General features: G+C 48.9%; 3 protein-coding genes across 3 annotated transcripts in view; 1 reads left to right on the plus strand and 2 right to left on the minus strand.

Moving 5' to 3' along the window:
- Window positions 1–2,991, minus strand: part of LOC140572612 (uncharacterized) — a 7,617-nt gene extending 4,626 nt beyond the window's left edge. Inside the window, exons 1-5 of the mRNA XM_072692765.1 lie at window positions 2,788–2,991; window positions 2,302–2,419; window positions 1,994–2,199; window positions 1,444–1,558; window positions 1,080–1,249 (exon numbers count right to left, since the gene is read on the minus strand). Of these exons, the coding sequence (XP_072548866.1) occupies window positions 1,080–1,249; window positions 1,444–1,558; window positions 1,994–2,199; window positions 2,302–2,419; window positions 2,788–2,991 (813 nt within the window). The remainder of the gene's footprint in view (window positions 1–1,079; window positions 1,250–1,443; window positions 1,559–1,993; window positions 2,200–2,301; window positions 2,420–2,787) is intronic.
- Window positions 2,992–4,183: 1,192 nt separating this feature from the next.
- LOC140572820 (uncharacterized) lies at window positions 4,184–22,967 on the minus strand. Its single transcript, XM_072692778.1, has 8 exons — window positions 22,922–22,967; window positions 13,700–13,752; window positions 13,343–13,432; window positions 12,882–13,006; window positions 7,165–7,308; window positions 6,985–7,053; window positions 6,213–6,410; window positions 4,184–4,420 (listed from the first exon to the last, which is right to left on the minus strand). The coding sequence occupies exons 3-8, from the start codon at window positions 13,428–13,430 to the stop codon at window positions 4,184–4,186; spliced, it is 861 nt and encodes a 286-aa protein (XP_072548879.1). The 5' UTR covers window positions 13,431–13,432; window positions 13,700–13,752; window positions 22,922–22,967.
- On the plus strand, window positions 14,592–17,483 carry LOC140570930 (mitochondrial fission 1 protein-like). Its single transcript, XM_072692646.1, has 5 exons — window positions 14,592–14,659; window positions 14,839–14,971; window positions 15,948–16,024; window positions 16,128–16,233; window positions 16,323–17,483. Exons 1-5 carry the CDS (start codon window positions 14,615–14,617, stop codon window positions 16,418–16,420), a joined length of 459 nt encoding a protein of 152 aa, XP_072548747.1. The 5' UTR covers window positions 14,592–14,614; the 3' UTR covers window positions 16,421–17,483.
- Window positions 22,968–23,364: the final 397 nt, after the last annotated feature.

Consider the following 23,364-nt stretch of genomic DNA (forward strand, 5'->3'; position numbering starts at 1 on the left):
CTACTACTACTGCTACTGCTACCACTGCTGCTGCTGCTACCACTGCTGCTGCTGCTACCACTGCTGCTACTGCTGCTACCACTGCTGCTACTGCTGCTACCACTGCTACCGCTACTACTACTGCTACCGCTACTACTACTGCTACCGCTACTACTACTGCTACCGCTACTACCACCACTACTACTACTACTACTACTACCACCCACTACTACTACTACTACTACTACTACTTCCGCTACTACTACTACTATTACTGCTACTACTGCTGCCACCACCACCCACTACTACTACTGCTGCTACTACTACTACTACTACTACTACAGCTACTATTACTGCTACTACTACTGCCACTACTACTACCGCTACTACCATTACCGCTACTACCACTACTACTGCTGCTACCACTACTACTACCGCTGCTGCTGCTACTACTACCACTGCTGCTACTACTACCACTGCTACCACTACTACCACTGCTACCACTGCTACCACTACTACTGCTACCACTACTACTGCTACCACTGCCACTACTACTACCACTACTGCTACTGCTGCTACCACTACTGCTACTGCTACTGCTGCTGCTGCTACTACTACTGCTGCTGCTGCTGCTGCTGCTACTACTACTGCTGCTACTACTACTGCTGCTACTACCACCACTGCTGCTACTGCTGCTACTACCACTGCTGCTACTACTACTACTACTACTGCTGCTACTACTACTACTACTACTATTACTACTGCTACCACTACTACTACTGCTGCTACTGCTACCACTGCTGCTACTGCTACTACTGCTACTTCTACCGCTACTGCTACTACTACTGCTGCTACTACTGCTACTTCTACCGCTACTGCTACTACTACTGCTGCTACTACTGCTACTACCGCTACTACTACCGCTACCACTGCTGCTACCACTGCTGCTACCACTGCTGCTACCACTGCTGCTACCACTGCTACCACTGCTGCTACCACTGCTACCACTGCTGCTACTACTGCCACTGATACCGCTACTACTACTGCTACTACTACTACTACTGCTACCACCACCACCACCAGATTGTAGCCTTACTCACAGTGACTGCAGAACCACAGGACCCTGAGGGGAAGCTGAAGAGCACTCTGGACTGGTCAGTGTCTTGCGGGCCGCAGGATGGGTCAAGCAGAGCCATGCGTTTAGGATCCACAGGAGGGAAAACACCAGACACATCCAACAGCGCCACCATATGACCATTCGGCAGACACACTGTCCAGAGAAACACAGTTCAGCACCTACACGACACCGCCCCAGTTAACCCAACACCGATCAAACCCAGACCAACCCTGACCTACACCAGGACTAACCCTCAGAGTAAACCACAGCTAAGGAGTAAGTCTAAACCTGAGCTTAGTCTCCAGGCCCCTCATTATTCTTCTGCTATAAAGGAGTGCGTTCATTACCCAGCAGCTCCTCCACAGGTAACACACACTCCTGCAGGTGTGAGATCTCCTCCTGCGTTTCCATGTGGACCAACCTGACCGTCACACTGACTTCCAGACCCCGCAGGTTCAAATCCTGAGACACAGCATTAAAGCGACAGTTCAGCCAAAACAACCCAACCAGAAGCTTATCAGTAAATAATCAGTAAATAATCAGTAAATAATAGTTATTGCTGTTTTACTTCTTATTTCTATTGTGTTTATAGTGTAAGATGTTTATCTATGTTTCTGTATCTGAGGGTGTTGCTGTCCCTCTCTGCTGACACTGAGAATTTCCCCACTGTGGGACTAATGAAGATTAGCTTATCTTATCCACCAATTAGCACTGGAGCTAACGGCAAGCAGGGGGAACAGCACTCTCTCAGTGTGCAACAGTGCCATTTAAGGTGGTATGGAATTTAAGGTGGATCAGAAAAGGGTCACTTAAGGTGGTATAGAATTTAAGGTGGATCAGAATAGGGTCATTTAAGGTGGTATGGACAGTAAAATCCTGCAGTGTTCAGATGTGTACCTTGTAGTCCATCCCCGGAGCAAACAGGGGGATCTCCACAGAGATAAACTCCTCAGTCTTGTCCAGTTCATACTGTCCGTCCTGAACCAGCTGCTTGTCCAGCTTCAGTCCGCCCACATACACGCCCCACTTATTCTGCAAATTCCCATAATGCATCTGGAACCGCACGCCACGCTCTGTACAGGACCCCTTCAGCTGCGGTAACACTGAGGAGGAAACCAGAGAACCAGGTCATCTTGAAGCATGGTGTGTGTGTGTGTGTGTGTGTGTCCATCACAGTAAACCGGGACAGACCTGTCGGGACTCACCTACGTCCTGCAGCGTGGAGTGGACGACAGCAGGGACATGGAAGATCTGCCCATCAGGAGAGAGCAGGAAAGAGAGCAGGACGGAGAGAGAGTAGCTCCAGGAACCTTCTCCCAAATACTGCAGAGACAGTGGCCACTTTATCAGAAACACCTGCCATTCATAAGTGCATCATCCTCTCCCTCCAGGAGAAGGTTTAGTACAGCAGTGTGGTTCTAGATAGCCTGCAGAGTAAACCTCACTAGTTTTTCTGGCTGAGTGTGAGCAGAGTACAGGTCAGTCTAAACGGCTCTTACAAGCTCTGAACGTTCCAGATTCATCTAGAACAGACCAAACCGGTTCCATGCCATTAGCTTTATGCTAACAATCCCATAATAAGGCTAACAGGAGTTAGCATTACCTCACAGGCTGATTATAGGGAGAGTAAAATACCGAAGTGGGTGTAAACAGGTGTGTGTGTGTGTGTGTGTGTGTGTGTGTGTCCTCACCTTCTGTGTGACGAGTGGGTGTGTGAAGGGTACCTGCAGCAGGTATGCGTGTGTGCCGTTGGGGAAGGGAACCTGAGATATTCGGACAGAGTTCCGCTCGGCTTCATCCCAACTAAACACCCGCCCCGCCGCGCTCACGTTCACCAGCAGAACATCCGGCAGGAACACTCCCACAGACACCACCAGCTCTCCACCAGAGGGCATCATGTCTGAGAGAGAGAAAGCGAGAGAGCAAGAGAGCGCGAGAGAGAGAGAGAGAGAGAGAGAGAGAGAGAGAGAGACACACTGAGAGAGAGCGCGCGAGAGAGAGAGAGAGAGAGCACGAGAGAGAGCCTGTATTCCACAAGTGGACACTGGAGTGTATTCCACACAGACTGGAGGTCATTCTCCAACAGCAGCCTGGTGATTGGTCAGGGGTATGCTGATGTAAGCCTGACCCACTTTTAGCTCCGCCCAGGGGCGCTCTGAGCCTGATCTGTATTTACTGCACTGGAGTAAAAGGGAGCCCAGGAGCAAAATACACTACTGCTTTAAATCTGTGTTTGGTCTAGAAAGATTCCTGAGTACTGAAGGTCAACACGTATAATGTGTGTGTGTGTGTGTGTGTGTGTGTGTGTGTGTGAGAGAGAGAGAGACTCACAGTCAGTGAGAACAGCAGTGTGTTTCTGGGTGGCGCTCAGGGTTCTGAAGGTGCGCTGCTGTGTGTGTTTCCAGACTGAGTCCTCCCACTCCCTCAGAACCTCCACATCCACCTCATACAGCTGAAGGTACTGCCCTTCAGATACACCACTCTATACACACACACACACACACACACACACACACACACACACACACTGAGCTCAGGTATTCAGAGGGCTGTGGACTTCACTGCGAGTGTGACATCAAAGGGTACCTTCAGACGTCCTCCGTCAGCTCCGAATGGGATGCGGATCTCTACGGTACCGTTGTTATCGTGGATCCTGTAACCACGGTGCTGTGCCACACACTGGGTGATGAAGCGCCCCCCAACGGCCACCTTCAGGCTCTTCTGTAGGAGCGGGGGCAGCACCAGGGGTGGCAGCAGCCAGGGTAAAGTCCAGACAACATCTGCCCCTTCCAGACTGCCCTGAGCTGTGGGTTAGAGCAGCGTTAGCAGCAGTCTGGCTCGCAACTCAGCACACAGGAGCTGAAGCTGAAGTGCAGAAGAGCAGCTCTGAAATCTACACCAGGGGAACCACACAAGAACCTTTCCCTCACTGTGATTGGTCCTCATTACCACCTTGTTTGTTCAGACTCCTCCCCCTTACTGCTATTTGCTCTAATCACTGCACTTTGTCGAAAGACTCCTCCCTCTTACTGTGACTGATCCTAATCACCTCCTCATTTGTTCCGAGACTCCTCCCCCCGACAACAACTAAACCGAATCACTGTCTTGTTGGTTTAGAGACTCCTCCCCCTGAAACTGGGTGTTAATACTGCTCATTCGTTCCAACACCGCGTTACTGAAACTACAGCTGGCCTTCTGCACTTCAACCTCAGAGAGGTGAAGCATACAGGTGGTGCAGGCCACTGATGTGTCCACTCTGAGCAGGGTCCACTGGTGTCTGTATAGGAGGGTAGTGCTGACCACCTCCACGGTAACATTACCATCCTGCAGAGGTAAAACACAGAAAGGTCAGTGTATTACAGTCTGTTCGAATGAGCGTGTGGATCATATGAACATTATAGAGCATTATAGAGCGCCCCCTACGCTTCCTGTAGTGTATTACAGTCTGTCAGAATGAGCGTGTGGATCATATGAACATTATAGAGCATTATAGAGCGCCCCCTACGCTTCCTGTAGTGTATTACAGTCTGTCAGAATGAGTGTGTGGATCATATGATCATTATAGAGCGCCCCCTACGCTTCCTGTAGTGTATTACAGTCTGTCAGAATGAGTGTGTGGATCATATGATCATTATAGAGCGCCCCCTACGCTTCCTGTAGTGTATTACAGTCTGTCAGAATGAGTGTGTGGATCATATGATCATTAAAGAGCGCCCCCTACGCTTCCTGTAGTGCATTACAGTCTGTCAGAGTGAGCGTGTGGATCATATGATCATTATAGAGCATTATAGAGCGCCCCCTACGCTTCCTGTAGTGTATTACAGTCTGTCAGAATGAGCGTGGATCATATGATCATTATAGAGCATTATAGAGCGCCCCCTACGCTTCCTGTAGTGTATTACAGTCTGTCAGAATGAGCGTGTGGATCATATGAACGATATAGAGCATTATAGAGCGCCCCCTACGCTTTCTGTAGTGTATTACAGTCTGTCAGAATGAGTGTGTGGATCATATGATTATAGAGCATTATAGAGCGCCCCCTACGCTTCCTGTAGTGTATTACAGTCTGTCAGAAAGAGCGTGTGGATCATATGAACATTATAGAGCATTATAGAGCGCCCCCTACGCTTCCTGTAGTGTATTACAGTCTGTCAGAATGAGCGTGTGGATCATATGAACGATATAGAGCATTATAGAGCGCCCCCTACGCTTTCTGTAGTGTATTACAGTCTGTCAGAATGAGTGTGTGGATCATATGATTATAGAGCATTATAGAGCGCCCCCTACGCTTCCTGTAGTGTATTACAGTCTGTCAGAAAGAGCGTGTGGATCATATGAACATTATAGAGCATTATAGAGCGCCCCCTACGCTTCCTGTAGTGTATTACAGTCTGTCAGAATGAGCGTGTGGATCATATGATCATTATAGAGCATTATAGAGCGCCCCCTACGCTTTCTGTAGTGTATTACAGTCTGTCAGAATGAGTGTGTGGATCATATGATTATAGAGCATTATAGAGCGCCCCCTACGCTTCCTGTAGTGTATTACAGTCTGTCAGAAAGAGCGTGTGGATCATATGAACATTATAGAGCATTATAGAGCGCCCCCTACGCTTCCTGTAGTGTATTACAGTCTGTCAGAATGAGCGTGTGGATCATATGAACGATATAGAGCATTATAGAGCGCCCCCTACGCTTTCTGTAGTGTATTACAGTCTGTCAGAATGAGTGTGTGGATCATATGATTATAGAGCATTATAGAGCGCCCCCTACGCTTCCTGTAGTGTATTACAGTCTGTCAGAAAGAGCGTGTGGATCATATGAACATTATAGAGCATTATAGAGCGCCCCCTACGCTTCCTGTAGTGTATTACAGTCTGTCAGAATGAGCGTGTGGATCATATGATCATTATAGAGCATTATAGAGCGCCCCCTACGCTTCCTGTAGTGTATTACAGTCGGTCAGAATGAGCGTGTGGATCATATGATCATTATAGAGCATTATAGAGCGCCCCCTACGCTACCTGTAGTGTATTACAGTCTGTCCGAATGAGCGTGTGGATCTCCTGCATGTGTGCACTGATACAGTAAAGCTGTTAGTGTCCAGCTCTCTGACCTGCAGGGTGTATGCCAGTCTGGACCCGTAAGCACAGCGCAGGACGATGCGGGTTGCTGTGGTGTTGATGCTGTAGCCCAGCAGATGCACCAGGTTTCCCGGAATAATCTCCTCCTTCAGCAGAGGCCAGCCGGAGCCCGGGCTCTCCCGGAGATCAGGCACACGGAACAACACACGCCATTCACGCAGTTTATCATCCTACACACACACACACACACACACACACACACACACACACACACACACTTTACAGGTGAACCACACTTTCTGTGGTCTACTAAAACCACCTGATCCACCTAAAGCCTCATTTCTACTGCCTTTACCTTCCGAAACCAATGACCCATCTGGAGAACCCAAAGTCCAGCCTGTCCAACAAAAACACTGGAGGAGTTCTCTTACTGGACAGCCTTGAGGTCCTCTGACTGACTGAGAAAGGGACCAGGGTGGGTCAGTCTCTAACTGGTACCATGCCATGTCAGGCACATACGTTGGACTCGTAACTATCTGCACTATTAATATCACCATTATTATCATCAATGTTTAAACAGTTCTGATCAGAGGATGGGTGTGAGTCTTGGTTCCTCCCGAGGTTTCTTCCTCCAGCTCTGAGGGAGGTTCTCCTGCACTGTCTCCGTTGGGGCTCACTGGGGCTCACTTGTCTTACGTTATTTCTTCTTTCTTCTTTGTCTTTTATTAATCACTAATTATGTAAAGCTGCTTTGTGACAACAGTAAAAAGCTCTACAAATAAATCGGACTTGACATACACTTACTGCTGGTGCTGGGGTGACCCACTCGGTTCCTCTGTGATTTTTAGGAGGAAGCTGTTTCTCCACAGAAACCTGCACACACACACACACACACACACACTTTGATTTTGTGAGGTGGCTCATTCAGTTCTACAGAAACAGTGCTAGTGTATGGGTGCGGGAGTCGTCTGCAGCTCAACACACCTCCATGTAGTTCTTCTCACAGACAACCTCTCGGGGGCGCCACGGCTCCTCCAGCCTGCACGACAGCAGCAGAGGGTGAGAGGTTTCCTCTCCAGCAGCACCTTCATTCACAAACCACAGCATCAGCCGGAACTCAGAGTCCCCCTGCAACGACAACCAGCCAATCAGAGCCGCCCCTGCAACAACAACCAGCCAATTTCTGCAACATAGCATGCATTACCGCACCGCCTCAACCCCATTAATCAGAATACACCACCACCTCAATGCAGAACCATTACTGCACCACCTCAAAACCACCATCACAACACACTACCACGCCACCTCCATACCACACCACCATCACAACACACTACCACGCCACCACCATCACAACACACTACCACGCCACCACCATACCACACCACCATCACAACACACTACCACGCCACCACCATACCACACCACCATCACAACACACTACCACACCACCACCATACCACACCACCATCACAACACACTACCACACCATACCACACTACCACACCACCACCACGCCACCACCATCACAACACACTACCACGCCACCACCATACCACACCACCATCACAACACACTACCACGCCACCACCATACCACACCACCATCACAACACACTACCACGCCACCTCCATACCACACCATCACAACACACTACCACGCCACCACCATACCACACCACCATCACAACACACTACCACACCATACCACACTACCACACCACCACCATCACAACACACCACCATCACAACACACTACCACGCCACCACCATACCACACCACCATCACAACACACTACCACACCATACCACACTACCACACCACCACCATCACAACACACCACCATCACAACACACTACCACGCCACCACCATCACAACACACTACCACGCCACCACCATACCACACCACCATCACAACACACTACCACGCCACCACCATACCACACCACCATCACAACACACTACCACGCCACCTCCATACCACACCACCATCACAACACACTACCACACCACCATCACAACACACTACCACGCCACCACCATACCACACCACCATCACAACACACTACCACGCCACCTCCATACCACACCATCACAACACACTACCACGCCACCACCATACCACACCATCACAACACACTACCACGCCACCACCATACCACACCACCATCACAACACACTACCACACCACCACCATACCACACCACCATCACAACACACCACCATCACAACACACTACCACGCCACCACCATCACAACACACCACCATCACAACACACTACCACGCCACCACCATACCACACCACCATCACAACACACTACCACACCATACCACACTACCACACCACCACCATCACAACACACCACCATCACAACACACTACCACGCCACCACCATACCACACCACCATCACAACACACTACCACGCCACCTCCATACCACACCATCACAACACACTACCACGCCACCACCATACCACACCATCACAACACACTACCACGCCACCACCATACCACACCACCATCACAACACACTACCACGCCACCACCATACCACACCACCATCACAACACACTACCACACCACCACCATACCACACCACCATCACAACACACTACCACACCATACCACACTACCACACCACCACCATCACAACACACTACCACGCCACCACCATACCACACCACCATCACAACACACTACCACACCATACCACACTACCACACCACCACCATCACAACACACCACCATCACAACACACTACCACGCCACCACCATCACAACACACTACCACGCCACCACCATACCACACCACCATCACAACACACTACCACGCCACCACCATACCACACCACCATCACAACACACTACCACGCCACCACCATACCACACCACCATCACAACACACTACCACGCCACCACCATCACAACACACTACCACGCCACCACCATCACAACACACTACCACGCCACCACCATACCACACCACCATCACAACACACTACCACGCCACCACCATACCACCATCACAACACACTACCACGCCACCACCATACCACACCACCATCACAACACACTACCACGCCACCTCCATACCACACCACCATGCCACCACCATACCACACCACCATCACAACACACTACCACGCCACCACCATCACAACACACTACCACGCCACCACCATACCACCATCACAACACACTACCACGCCACCACCATACCACACCACCATCACAACACACTACCACGCCACCACCATACCACACCACCACGCCACCTCCATACCACACCACCATCACAACACACTACCACGCCACCACCATACCACACCACCATCACAACACACTGCCACGCCACCTCCATACCACACCACCATCACAACACACTACCACACCACCATCACAACACACTACCACGCCACCACCATCACAACACACTACCACGCCACCACCATACCACACCACCATCACAACACACTACCACGCCACACCACCATCACAACACACTACCACGCCACCATCATCACAACACACTACCACGCCACCACCATACCACACCACCATCACAACACACTACCACACCATACCACACTACCATCACAACACACTACCACACCATACCACACTACCACACCACCATCACAACACACTACCACGCCGCCACCACCACCACAACACACTACCACGCCGCCACCACCACCACAACACACTACCACGCCGCCACCACCACCACAACACACTACCACGCCACCACCACCACCACAACACACTACCACACCACCTCCATACCACACCACCATCACAACACACTACCACACCACCTCCATACCACACCACCATCACAACACACTACCACACCACCTCCATACCACACAACAACACCACCTCCATACCACACCACCATCACAACACACTACCACACCACCTCCATACCACACCACCATCACAACACACTACCACACCACCATCACAACACACTACCACGCCACCACCATACCACACCACCATCACAACACACTACCACGCCACCTCCATACCACACCACCATGCCACCACCATACCACACCACCATCACAACACACTACCACGCCACCACCATCACAACACACTACCACGCCACCACCATACCACACCACCATCACGACACACTACCACGCCACCACCATACCACACCACCATCACAACACACTACCACGCCACCTCCATACCACACCACCATCACAACACACTACCACGCCACCACCATACCACACCACCATCACAACACACTGCCACGCCACCTCCATACCACACCACCATCACAACACACTACCACACCACCATCACAACACACTACCACGCCACCACCATCACAACACACTACCACGCCACCACCATACCACACCACCATCACAACACACTACCACGCCACACCATCACAACACACTACCACGCCACCATCATCACAACACACTACCACGCCACCACCATACCACACCACCATCACAACACACTACCACACCATACCACACTACCATCACAACACACTACCACACCATACCACACTACCACACCACCATCACAACACACTACCACACCACCACCACAACACACTACCACGCCGCCACCACCACCACCACAACACACTACCACGCCGCCACCACCACCACAACACACTACCACGCCACCACCACCACAACACACTACCACACCACCTCCATACCACACCACCATCACAACACACTACCACACCACCTCCATACCACACAACAACACCACCTCCATACCACACCACCATCACAACACACTACCACACCACCTCCATACCACACCACCATCACAACACACTACCACACCACCATCACAACACACTACCACGCCACCACCATACCACACCACCATCACAACACACTACCACGCCACCACCATACCACACCACCATGCCACCACCATACCACACCACCATCACAACACACTACCACGCCACCACCATACCACACCACCATCACAACACACTACCACGCCACCTCCATACCACACCACCATGCCACCACCATACCACACCACCATCACAACACACTACCACGCCACCACCATACCACACCACCATCACAACACACTACCACGCCACCACCATACCACACCACCATCACAACACACTACCACGCCACCACCATACCACACCACCATCACAACACACTACCACGCCACCTCCATACCACACCACCATCACAACACACTACCACGCCACCACCATACCACACCACCATCACAACACACTACCACGCCACCACCATCACAACACACTACCACGCCACCACCATACCACACCACCATCACAACACACTACCACGCCACACCACCATCACAACACACTACCACGCCACCATCATCACAACACACTACCACGCCACCACCATACCACACCACCATCACAACACACTACCACGCCATACCACACTACCATCACAACACACTACCACGCCATACCACACTACCATCACAACACACTACCACGCCATACCACACTACCATCACAACACACTACCACGCCATACCACACCACCATCACAACACACTACCACGCCGCCACCACAACACACTACCACACCACCTCCATACCACGCCGCCACCACAACACACTACCACACCACCTCCATACCACACCACCATCACAACACACTACCACACCACCTCCATACCACACCACCATCACAACACACTACCACACCACCTCCATACCACACAACAACACCACCTCCATACCACACCACCATGACAACACACTACCACACCACCTCCATACCACACCACCATCACAACACACTACCACACCACCATCACAACACACTACCACGCCACCACCATACCACACCACCATCACAACACACTACCACGCCACCTCCATACCACACCACCATCACAACACACTACCACACCACTACCACACCACCTCCATACCACACCACCATGACAACACACTACCACACCACCTCCATACCACACCACCATCACAACACACTACCACACCACTACCACACCACCTCCATACCACATCACCACAACACACTACCTCCATACCACACCACCATCACAACACACTACCACGCCACCACCATCACAACACACTACCACCAAACCACACCACCACCATCACAACACACTACCACGCCACCACCATCACAACACACCACCACGCCACCACCATCACACCACACCACCACAACACTCCACCACCATCACACCACACCACCACGCCACCACCATCACAACACACCACCACAACACACCACCACCATCACAACACACCACCACAACACACTACCACACCACCACAACCACACCACCACACCCTACCACACCATCACAACACACCACCCCGCCCTACCACACCATCACAACACACCACCACACCACCTCCATACCACACCATCACAACACACCACCACACCACCTCCATACCACACCATCACAACACACCACCACACCAACTCCATACCACACCACCACCACCACAACACACCACCACCTCCATGCCACACCACCACACCATCACAACACACTACCACACCACCACACCACCTCCATTCCACACCACCACAACACCACTGCGGTACAGCAGAGACTCAGCAGGTTAGGATAGTGATCTAATAAATGCTCACAGTAGAACTGAGAGCTGATTGGCTGGTGGATGATGGGCGTGTCCTGCAGGTGAGACTCACCTGGTTCTCCACAGCGCAGGCCAGATAAGAAATGCGGAGACTGAGGTCACCCCAGGAGTCCAGCTGCAGTGTGTATCCACACTCCGCCGCCCACTGACCACTAACTGGACGCACACCGGACCCTCCTACCACAGAGGAGGGAAAGAGGGGGGCAAGGTTACATAACCCAGTAACCAGTCAACTCTGTAAAATGAACAGAACTGGTTCTGACCGGTCTGCAGTGTGTGCAGGTGTTCAAACACAGATACACACTATTATTATTATTATTAATGTATTGTTATATATTGTGTAATCAGTGACCACCTGACCGGCCTGATCACACTCAGCCTGACCTTCTGACCCCATTCCTCAGCTGATCGGTGTGTGTTCTCGTGTTTACACCAACACCACAGGGGAACCATCAACACACCAATGACAAACCTGACCTTCATACAGGAGTGAAAAGGTGACCCTCTGCTTACCTTCCACTTCAACCCTGAACCTGCTGCCCAGGAAGTGGGACTTCACAAACAGCCAGAAGTGACGATCACTGCATTCAGTCTTAAACATGCCTGAGAAAACAGGACCTTAATTATTGATCAATGATTGGTAATTGATTAATTGGGCCTTAAGTTGGCCTAATGCACTCGATCAAACTGATTAAAATGAGGGGAAATTAACTTATTTTTGGAACTGTCCGTTCCACCTTAACTGCTGCAGCATTTAAAAAGAGGTGTGTAAACCCTTATTAAACGTGTTTAAGACTCTGAAACATAACAACACACACACACACACACACACACACACACACACACACACACACAACCCCCCTCACTTACCGTCCACTGCACAGTCAACCAGCGTTACAGAGAACAATCCACACAAAAAAACACTGAAAAAGACAAAAACACCCACCTATTAGACTGAAATTACACAGGTAACCCCCCAAAACCACAACACCTCACACTCCAATTACTAACACTTACAAATATCTACACTTTAAACTCACTCACCAAATCAATTCCTTATCATTCATCATAAATATTAATAAATCAGAATATAATAAATCAGAGGTTGAACTTCCTCAAACTAAAGCTCCACTAAAGCTTCACGTTTCGTCCACACACCTGCCAGGTGAACCTCCCTAATTAACCGGAGGAACCACGTGACAGCTGAGGACCCTAAATGACTAATTCAAGTAAATCTAAACGTAGAGCTATGCACATATATGTATATAAAATAACATAATAATGACAATAACAACAACAACAACAACAACAATAATAATAATAATAATAAATACTAATCGAAATAAAAACAATAAATCGAAAATATGTATATGTAATAATATTTTATATTTTGTATATTCGTCAATATTTGCATCTATGTGCGTAAAATGAAGATTTACACACTATTTACAGACTGTTTACACACTGTTTTTAGAACTGTCCGTTCCACCTTAAATGCTGCAGCAGTTAGAATGGGGCGCCTCAGCCGGTACTACTGTAACTGCTGCAGCATTTAAGGTGGAACGGACAGGTTCGCCCGCAGGTTGGCGAATTGTGGCAAATGTAAGGCGCTTCATCTTCTTACATTTAGTACACACTATTAGAGTGTACACTAACCCCTTTATAACCCATTTACTGGATAAAAATGATCTCATATTCATTAAAAATACAGATTTGAGACTTGACCTCCTGTCATTTGACGCACTCCGCGAATCACGTGACCGGCTAACGTCAACCCAAACAAACATGGAGGCGGTGGTGGAGGAGGTCGTAGCTCCTGAAGATCTGGAGGTAAACACATTTATTTATGTGTTCAGATTTAAATACGACGAGACACACTCGTATGTGGTGTTATCAGACCTCCAGGGTGTAAACCAGGGCATTAGCTACAGCGTGTGTTAGCTGATATTCAGTGTGTAGTGTTGTATTGATTAGGAACGTTTCTAATGTTGATGATGTTCAAACGACAGAAATTTGAGAAGAAATATAAGGCAGAGCTGGAGAAGGGGAGTGTGTCCAAAGACACTACATTTGAGTATGCGTGGTGTCTGATCCGGAGCAAATTCAGCAATGAAATCAGAAAGGGCATCGATCTGCTGGATGGTGAGAAATACACACATACCTAATGCTCACAAACACACTCCAGGACATAGCCAGCTCCCCATGTGCTTCTAAACACTGGCCACTTTATTAGAAACACCCACCATGTGCTTCTAAACACTGGCCACTTTATTAGAAACACCCACCATGTGCTTCTAAACACTGGCCACTTTATTAGAAACACCCACCATGTGCGTCTAAACACTGGCCACTTTATTAGAAACACCCACCATCTGCTTCTAAACACTGGCCACTTTATTAGAAACACCCACCATGTGCTTCTAAACACTGGCCACTTTATTAGAAACACCCACCATCTGCTTCTAAACACTGGCCACTTTATTAGAAACACCCACCATGTGCTTCTAAACACTGGCCACTTTATTAGAAACACCCACCATGTGCGTCTAAACACTGGCCACTTTATTAGAAACACCCACCATGTGCTTCTAAACACTGGCCACTTTATTAGAAACACCCACCATGTGCTTCTAAACACTGGCCACTTTATTAGAAACACCCACCATCTGCTTCTAAACACTGGCCACTTTATTAGAAACACCCACCATGTGCTTCTAAACACTGGCCACTTTATTAGAAACACCCACCATGTGCTTCTAAACACTGGCCACTTTATTAGAAACACCCACCATGTGCTTCTAAACACTGGCCACTTTATTAGAAACACCTACCTCATGCTACCACTCCCTGGCCACTTTATTGGAAACCCCTCCCTTGTGGTTCCGCCCAGGCAGCTGTGGTGCGGGTATTAGGGGTCGGTGGTCAGCTCTGAGGGGATGAGAGCATCTCTGTGGGCAGAAACAGCCCTGCTGAAGATGAAGAGGTAAACTCACTGTGGAGCAGCAGGTGGAGCTACAGTCTCAAACGGAATAGCAGGAAGGTGGAGCTGGAGTGTAGATGTTTCTGATAAAGTGGCCGGGGCGTGTATGATTGAGAGGTTTTAATGATCTTCCTGCAGATCTGATTCATAAAGGGACCAAAGATGATCAGAGGGATTATTTGTTCTACCTGGCTGTAGGAAACTACAAACTGAAGGTGAAGCTAAAGCCTCCATACCATATTCATAGCCCTGACCCCTGACCCTGACCCCTGACCTGATCTTCTGTTCTTCCTCATCCTCCTCATCCTCGCTGTGCAGGAGTACGAGAGAGCTCTGAAGTACATCAGGACTCTGCTGAAGAGCGAGCCGGGGAACACGCAGGCCCTGGAGCTGGAGAAGCTCATCAACAAGGCCATGAGGCGAGGTCAGCAGCCCCTGCAGTGCTGAGTGCCATCAACCTTTTCACAGGGCTGTGAGCACCTGCTGATGTGTTCTCTGGTCTTCTGTCTGCAGATGGGCTGGTTGGCATGGCGATAGTAGGAGGCATCGGGCTGGGCGTGGCCGGGCTGGCCGGTCTGATCGGTCTGGCGGTGGCTAAGAAAGCGGGGTGAAGGGCAGAAGGGCGAGGATGGCCGGGTCTGACCGCGGGTCTGACCGTGGGTCCGGCTGAACCCGAGATTCATTAACACAGTAATGCCTTACTGCTCATTTATACAGGACTGCAGCGCTGCACATTAGCCCTAGCATTAGCTTAGCTCCCACGCTAAACCCCGGCGCGCTCCACTGAGCGTGTGCAGTAATCTAACAGTGTGGATGTTTTACTGGTGTTCTGATCTGAGGTCAGTTCAGTGTGATCTCGGAGACCCTCTGGATAATCAGCGCTGGTCAGCGTGTTTCTGCAGTATTAAATAGACTAGATAGACTGCGCTCAGACTGCGTTCAGACTGCGTTCAAGACTGCGCTCAGACTGCGTTCAGACTGCGCTCAGACTGCGTTCAGACTGCGTTCAGACTGCGCTCAGACTGCGTTCAGACTGCGTTCAAGACTGCGCTCAGACTGCGTTCAGACTGCGCTCAGACTGCGTTCAGACTGCGTTCAAGACTGCGCTCAGACTGCGTTCAGACTGCGTTCAGACTGCGCTCAGACTGCGTTCAGACTGCGTTCAAGACTGCGCTCAGACTGCGTTCAGACTGCGCTCAGACTGCGCTCAGACTGCGTTCAGACTGCGCTCAGACTGCGTTCAGACTGCGCTCAGACTGCGTTCAAGACTGCGTTCAGACTGCGTTCAGACTGCGCTCAGACTGCGTTCAGACTGCGTTCAAGACTGCGCTCAGACTGCGCTCAGACTGCGTTCAAGACTGCGCTCAGACTGCGTTCAAGACTGCGCTCAGGACTGCGCTCAAGACTGCGCTCAAGACTGCGCTCAAGACTGCGCTCAGACTGCGCTCAGACTGCGTTCAGACTGCGCTCAAGACTGCGCTCAGACTGCGTTCAAGACTGCGTTCAAGACTGCGCTCAGGACTGCGCTCAGGACTGCGCTCAGACTGCGCTCAGACTGCATTCAGACTGCGTTCAGACTGCGCTCAGAGCTCCCTTAATAAACAAGGTGTTTTCCTCACTGAAATCCAGAGTCCATCTTCATTCTCAGATCTAATAAAAGCTAACGTTACTCTGTTTACACTGTATTCATTATTTACCTTTTCATCTCCAGAAGTCAAACTTACACAGTTGAATAATTTAATGAAGGTTTTAATGAAGTGTTTTATCACTGCAAAAGTTTGGGCACAGCCAGAGTCTTGTTGGGGGTGTGGCTTGTTCAGGTCAGCTTATACTAAATCCTTAAAAAGACTTCAGGAAGAGCTGCTGATCGCGGAGCAGGAGAGGACGAGAGGAAGACGGCGGAGAGTTCTCAGGAGACGGTTCCTCAGTTCCTGATGGGATTGGGTCAAGCTAAGGTTCTGAGGTGAAAGGTCAGGGTCAGGAACACACACTGATCTTATCCAGCAAGAGAGAAGAAAGAAAGCTGATATAAAGAGGAAGTGTGTGTGTGTGTGTGTGTGTGTGTGTGAAAGTAGGAGTGGTGTCTGTTGACCCTGGTTATCAGCTGAGATGAATTAGTGCTCAGTGTTCCTCCTTCTGTTAACACTCAAACATTAGCTTTCACTCTTGTGCAACCCCCCCCCTCTCATTCATCACACTGAACTCACACACACACACCTGAGCTGGGCTGCCTAACCACAGAGTTCACACCCTGATCTAACACACCTGGTTCTGACACCTAGATGATCCTGAACCCAGTTTTAGACCACGTAACCAGCACACCTGGACCAGGTAACCAGCTCCCAGAGGGGGGGGGGGGGTCTTTACCTCACCTCCTGCACTGAGAGGCTGGGTGTCCTCCGGCTTTACCCTCAGTGCAGGAACAAACTTAGGCTTGGAGTCCCAACACTGCACACAGCGCAGAGCCTGGCTCTCCATCACCATGGAAACACATCCAACATCAGAAGAATGGAGCAGAGGCAAAAGTCTTAATGCGGCCTCCACCATCAGCAGGCTGCTCACACACACACGAGGAAGCCCTTTCAGAAAGGCCTCAGCAGTGTGCACTCCACAGCTCAGATGTGCTAGCTAGTCTAGTTCAGGTGTTTTTGAGGGGTGTGCTGAAGGCTGGTAGGCTGGCAGTGTTAAAGCTGTATCTCCCAGTCCTTCCAGTATCCTTTCATTTGTTTATATAAGCTAATAATCATGCTGTATACAGCTGTGTGAGTGTGTAGGTTAAGTATTCACTGACACTAAGGCTGCAGTCAGAGTTACAGATGAATAATTACTGATGGAATTAATGTCAACAAGGGCATGAGATATGTGTTAGATACCTGAGACACACACACACACACACACTGTACTGATAGCCCTGTACTTGCTCTCCTTTAGGGAGAATAAAAGCAAACACACACTTTAAGTTTTCATCTTATTTATTTGTATTTGATTTGTTTTTATGATTCAGACAATCTGAACACTTCACCTCTGTCAGAAATCTGAGGAGGGGAGTGTAGCTCACTGTTACTCCACTGCAGTAAATACAGATCCTGCTCTGAGCGCCCCCTCATGGACAGTACTGTAAACACTCCACACTGATCCGATGAAGGTCTGCTCACATCAAAACCAGTCTGAAGGACTGACTCTGAGACTGCAGCTAGAACCTTTAATCTTCTGTTGATCCGAGAGGAAGCTTAAACCGTAGAGTCGATACTGAACTCCCCGCAGCTGAGCAGGCTGAATCCCCCCGTCCCGGTGGATCCCCTGGCTGGGTGGGCGTGGTTCGAGCTCTATTAAAGGCTGTATTAGCGTGTAAACAGAGCGCGGCCTGAAGAGGTTAATGCCTAACCACCGCAAACACGAAGCTTTCGGATCCTCACGCTCCAACCAGGCCAACCCTCCTGCTCATTCACTTCACCAAACACTGGACTCCACACTCTTTAATTGACCCCTCTGGAATTCTCTTACGGAGCCTTTATTCAGTGTCAGCTCGCTGTGAGGTCTGGACATTCCCGCCAGGTCCGTTACTTCAGATTCAGGTCATTAAAGTCAGTGTTGGGTCAGTCTTCTCTACCCCTCTGCAGACCTACAGACAGCATTTCCCCAGCTACGGCATCTCTGCATTGGCTCACTGCCAGGTAGAGGACTGGTTATAAGATTTTACTATTGGTCTTCAAAGCACTTCAGTCCGGCCCCCCCAGTCCAAACATCCCCTCCTGGGTCCTTCGTTCCACTAATAGATTATTATAAAATACTTTCACACTGATTCATATCTATAGGCCTCCAGGGCCCGACTCTGAATTTAGTGATTTTGCTGCAGAGACAAAGTTATAATAGTAGGAGACTTTAATATTCATTTAGAAAAAGCAGACGATCCATTCACAAAGGCATCGATCTTAGATTCTGTCAGAATCACACAAACTGTAACTGGACCCACACATCACTGTAACCATACCCTAGATCTAGTCCTGATCCTGGGTTTTAGCATTGATCATCTAAATATTCTACCTCAGAGCTCAGTAATATCAGACCATTATCTGATCTCCTTTGAGCTTCATCTTAGGCTAAATGTTCATTTGTCCCCCGACACTGTCTAAAGCGCTCAGTGACCCCAATGACCGCTGTACAGTTTACTGAGAAACCCCCCCCCCCCCCATCCACCTTATCTTACCCTTCGTCAGACCAAACGGAGCTCGTTACATTAACAGAAGATCTAGAAAATCTCCTTCCATCAATCTTAGACAAAGTAGCAGCGTTTAAAAGTGAAATGAGGAGGCAGTAAAGGCTCGCACCGTGGTCCAGTGATCAAACTCAGTGATCCACTCTGCGTGGAAGGACGGCCTTAGTTAATATAGAAAGACTCTCATTAAAGCTCGCTCAGCGTATTTGACCTCACTGATCCAGAAACACTAAAACAATCCCAGAGTTCTTTTTACTGAGATCTCTAAACTTACTAAAATCCAGGCAGATTCTCAACCCCAGATCCCAACATCTTTAACCAGTCATGTGTTTATGAACTGTTTTAATAATAAAATAGAAAATATTAGACAACAAATCCAACCCTGCTTATTAGATCAAACATGGCCGTCACCTGGTGGAGCTGCTTTAGAACAGAACTTAGTTGTAGAACAAAGTCTGGAAGCCTTCTACCCACTTCCACAGCCGGAACTAGAACTAATGATTTCCTCAGATAATTCTACAACCTGTCCACTCGACCCGATTCCCTCTAAAATACTAAAAGAAATTCTCCCGGTTATAATCAGACCTCTTTTAACAATAGTAAACTCATCCCTTAGCTTAGAGCATGTTCCCCAAACCCTTAAAATAGCAGTTATAAAACCTTTAATCAAGAAACCAAATCTTGATCCTAGTGTATTATCTAATTATAGACCCATCTCAAACATTCATATCTAAGATATTAGAAAAAGCTGTGGCCCAACAACTCTGCTTATACCTGAGTAAAAATTACATGTATGAGAAATTCCAGTCTGGATTTAGACCCAATCACAGCACAGAGACAGTCCTTCAGACCCAATCACAGCACAGAGACAGTCCTTCAGACCCAATCACAGCACAGAGACAGTCCTTCAGACCCAATCACAGCACAGAGACAGCCCTTCAGACCCAATCACAGCACAGAGACAGTCCTTCAGACTCAATCACAGCACAGAGACAGCCCTTCAGACCCAATCACAGCACAGAGACAGCCCTTCAGACCCAATCACAGCCCAGAGACAGCCCTTCAGACCCAATCACAGCACAGAGACAGTCCTTCAGACCCAATCACAGCACAGAGACAGCCCTTCAGACCCAATCACAGCACAGAGACAGCCCTAGTGAAGATTACACACCATCTCCTTCCTGCCTCTGATCAAGGCTATGTCTCTTTATTAGCTCTACTAGACCTCAGTGCAGCCTCTGATACAGTAGATCACACTATTCTACTAGAAAGATTAGAGAACATGGTTGGAATCACAGGAACAGTTCTATCGTGGTTCAGATCATATCTAACTGAACTCTATCAGATCATAAAGATAAAAGATTTATCTTCAAACTACGCAGAAGTAAGATATGGAGTTCCACAAGGCTCTATTCTAGGACCGCTATTATTTACATTATACATGTTACCACTGGGCTCAGTTATAAGCAGACATGGTGTTAATTTCCACTGTTCTGCAGATGACACACAGCTCTATATATCAGCCAAACCTGATGATAAATTTAGATTACAGAAAATGGAGGACTGTGTAAAGGATATAAAACTCTGGATGTCACATGACTTCCTTCTCCTCAACAGTGACAAAACCCAGCTTCTCCTTTTAGGTCCAAAAGACTCTAGAACTAAACTCTCAGACTTAATGTTAGACTTGTCTGATGCTTCCATCATTCCTGGTTTAGCAGCTAAAAATCTTTGCGTCACATTCGACTCAGATGTATCATTTGAGCAACATCTAGCTAATATTAGTAGAACAGCCTTTATGCAGCTTAGGAACATCTCCAAACTAAGAGACTCCTTATCTCTACAGGACGCAGAAAAGCTAGTACACGCTTTTATTACCTCAAGACTAGATTACTGTAATGCACTACTGTCAGGTTGTTCCAGCAGGAACCTCAATAAACTTCAGCTGCTTCAGAACACTGCAGCCAGGGTTCTTACTAAACCTAGAACATCTGACCATATCAGTCCAGTTCTATCAGCACTGCACTGCTCCCAGTTCAGTTCAGCACTGATTATAAAATTCTTCTATTAACATATAAAGCCCTACATGGCCTCGCTCCTGAGTACCTGCGGGATCTTATAGTATATTACAAACCATCAAGACTACTTAGATCTCAGGGTGCTGGCCTCTTACGCGATCCCAAAATTCAGAAAACCTCAGCAGGGGGAGGAGCCTTTTCCTATAAAGCCCCCAGCTCTGGAATAACCTTCCAGATAATGTTCGGGACTCAGACACAGTCTCAGTCTTTAAATCTAAGCTGAAAACTCATCTGTTTAGTTTAGCTTTTGGTAATTAATGTTTCTTAGATAAGGGCTGCAGGTCCAGGGGTTCGAGGACACAGGGAATTGCAGTACACTGAGATGCTGGAGCTGTCGTCTCGCTGCTTACACGCCATCACTCAGGTTTGTTGACGGTGGAGCAGATAGATGCTGGTGTTCTCAGGGTACGCCCGTGTCCGTGTTACCTTCTGGCTCTCTCCTTTAAATTAGACTGTTATAATCAGACCTGCCGGAGCCGTCAGACACACTCAGATACTGCTCAACATTCTCTGCTCTCTATAAAATTCCTCTCAGAACTAACTCTTTACCTAATCACCCAGCCCGACCTGCTGGAAGATTGCCTGCTGAGGTCCCCTCTACCTGCATCTAACCAGCTGCCACCTACCAGTCCGGCCAGCGGGTCCTCCCCAACCCGCCACCACCCATGGCTCACCCGCCTGCCGCTGCTGCCTGTTTGGTGGCCGTGCTGAAACCTAGATGGACTCGTGTCTGTCTGACACTATTAATATCACCACTATTAACTTTCTGTTGTATCTGCTTTGGTCATTTTTATCATTAATGTTTAAAACTGTCTGACCAGAGGAGGATGGGGCCCCCTTGTGAGTCTTGGTTCCTCCCAAGGTTTCTTCCTCCAGCTCTGAGGGAGTTTTTCCTTGCCACTGTCGCCGTTGGTTTGCTCACGGGGGTCTTTGATCCTTAATGTTATTCCTTCTTTCTTCTCTGTCTCTGTTCTTTATTAAGTAATAATTATGTAAAGCTGCTTTGTGACGACAACAGTTGTAAAAAGCTCTACAAATAAATCTGACTTGACTTGACTTGTTACCGACTGCACTACGCCAACACTCATAGTTTTAGAGTATGGAGTGCTCCGTCAGTCCCGCTCTGTCGTCTGACATACTTGTGTTCACAGCGAGCTTCTGAAAACCTGAGCCCGTTCTGTCAGCTCCTGTGGTTCTGCTGGTGGGAGTGTTATCAGATCAGTGTGTGCAGAGTGTGGCACAATCATCTACCAACCACACC

Source organism: Salminus brasiliensis, chromosome 1, assembly GCF_030463535.1.
Source record: "Salminus brasiliensis chromosome 1, fSalBra1.hap2, whole genome shotgun sequence".
Classification (NCBI taxonomy): Eukaryota; Metazoa; Chordata; class Actinopteri; order Characiformes; family Bryconidae; genus Salminus; species Salminus brasiliensis.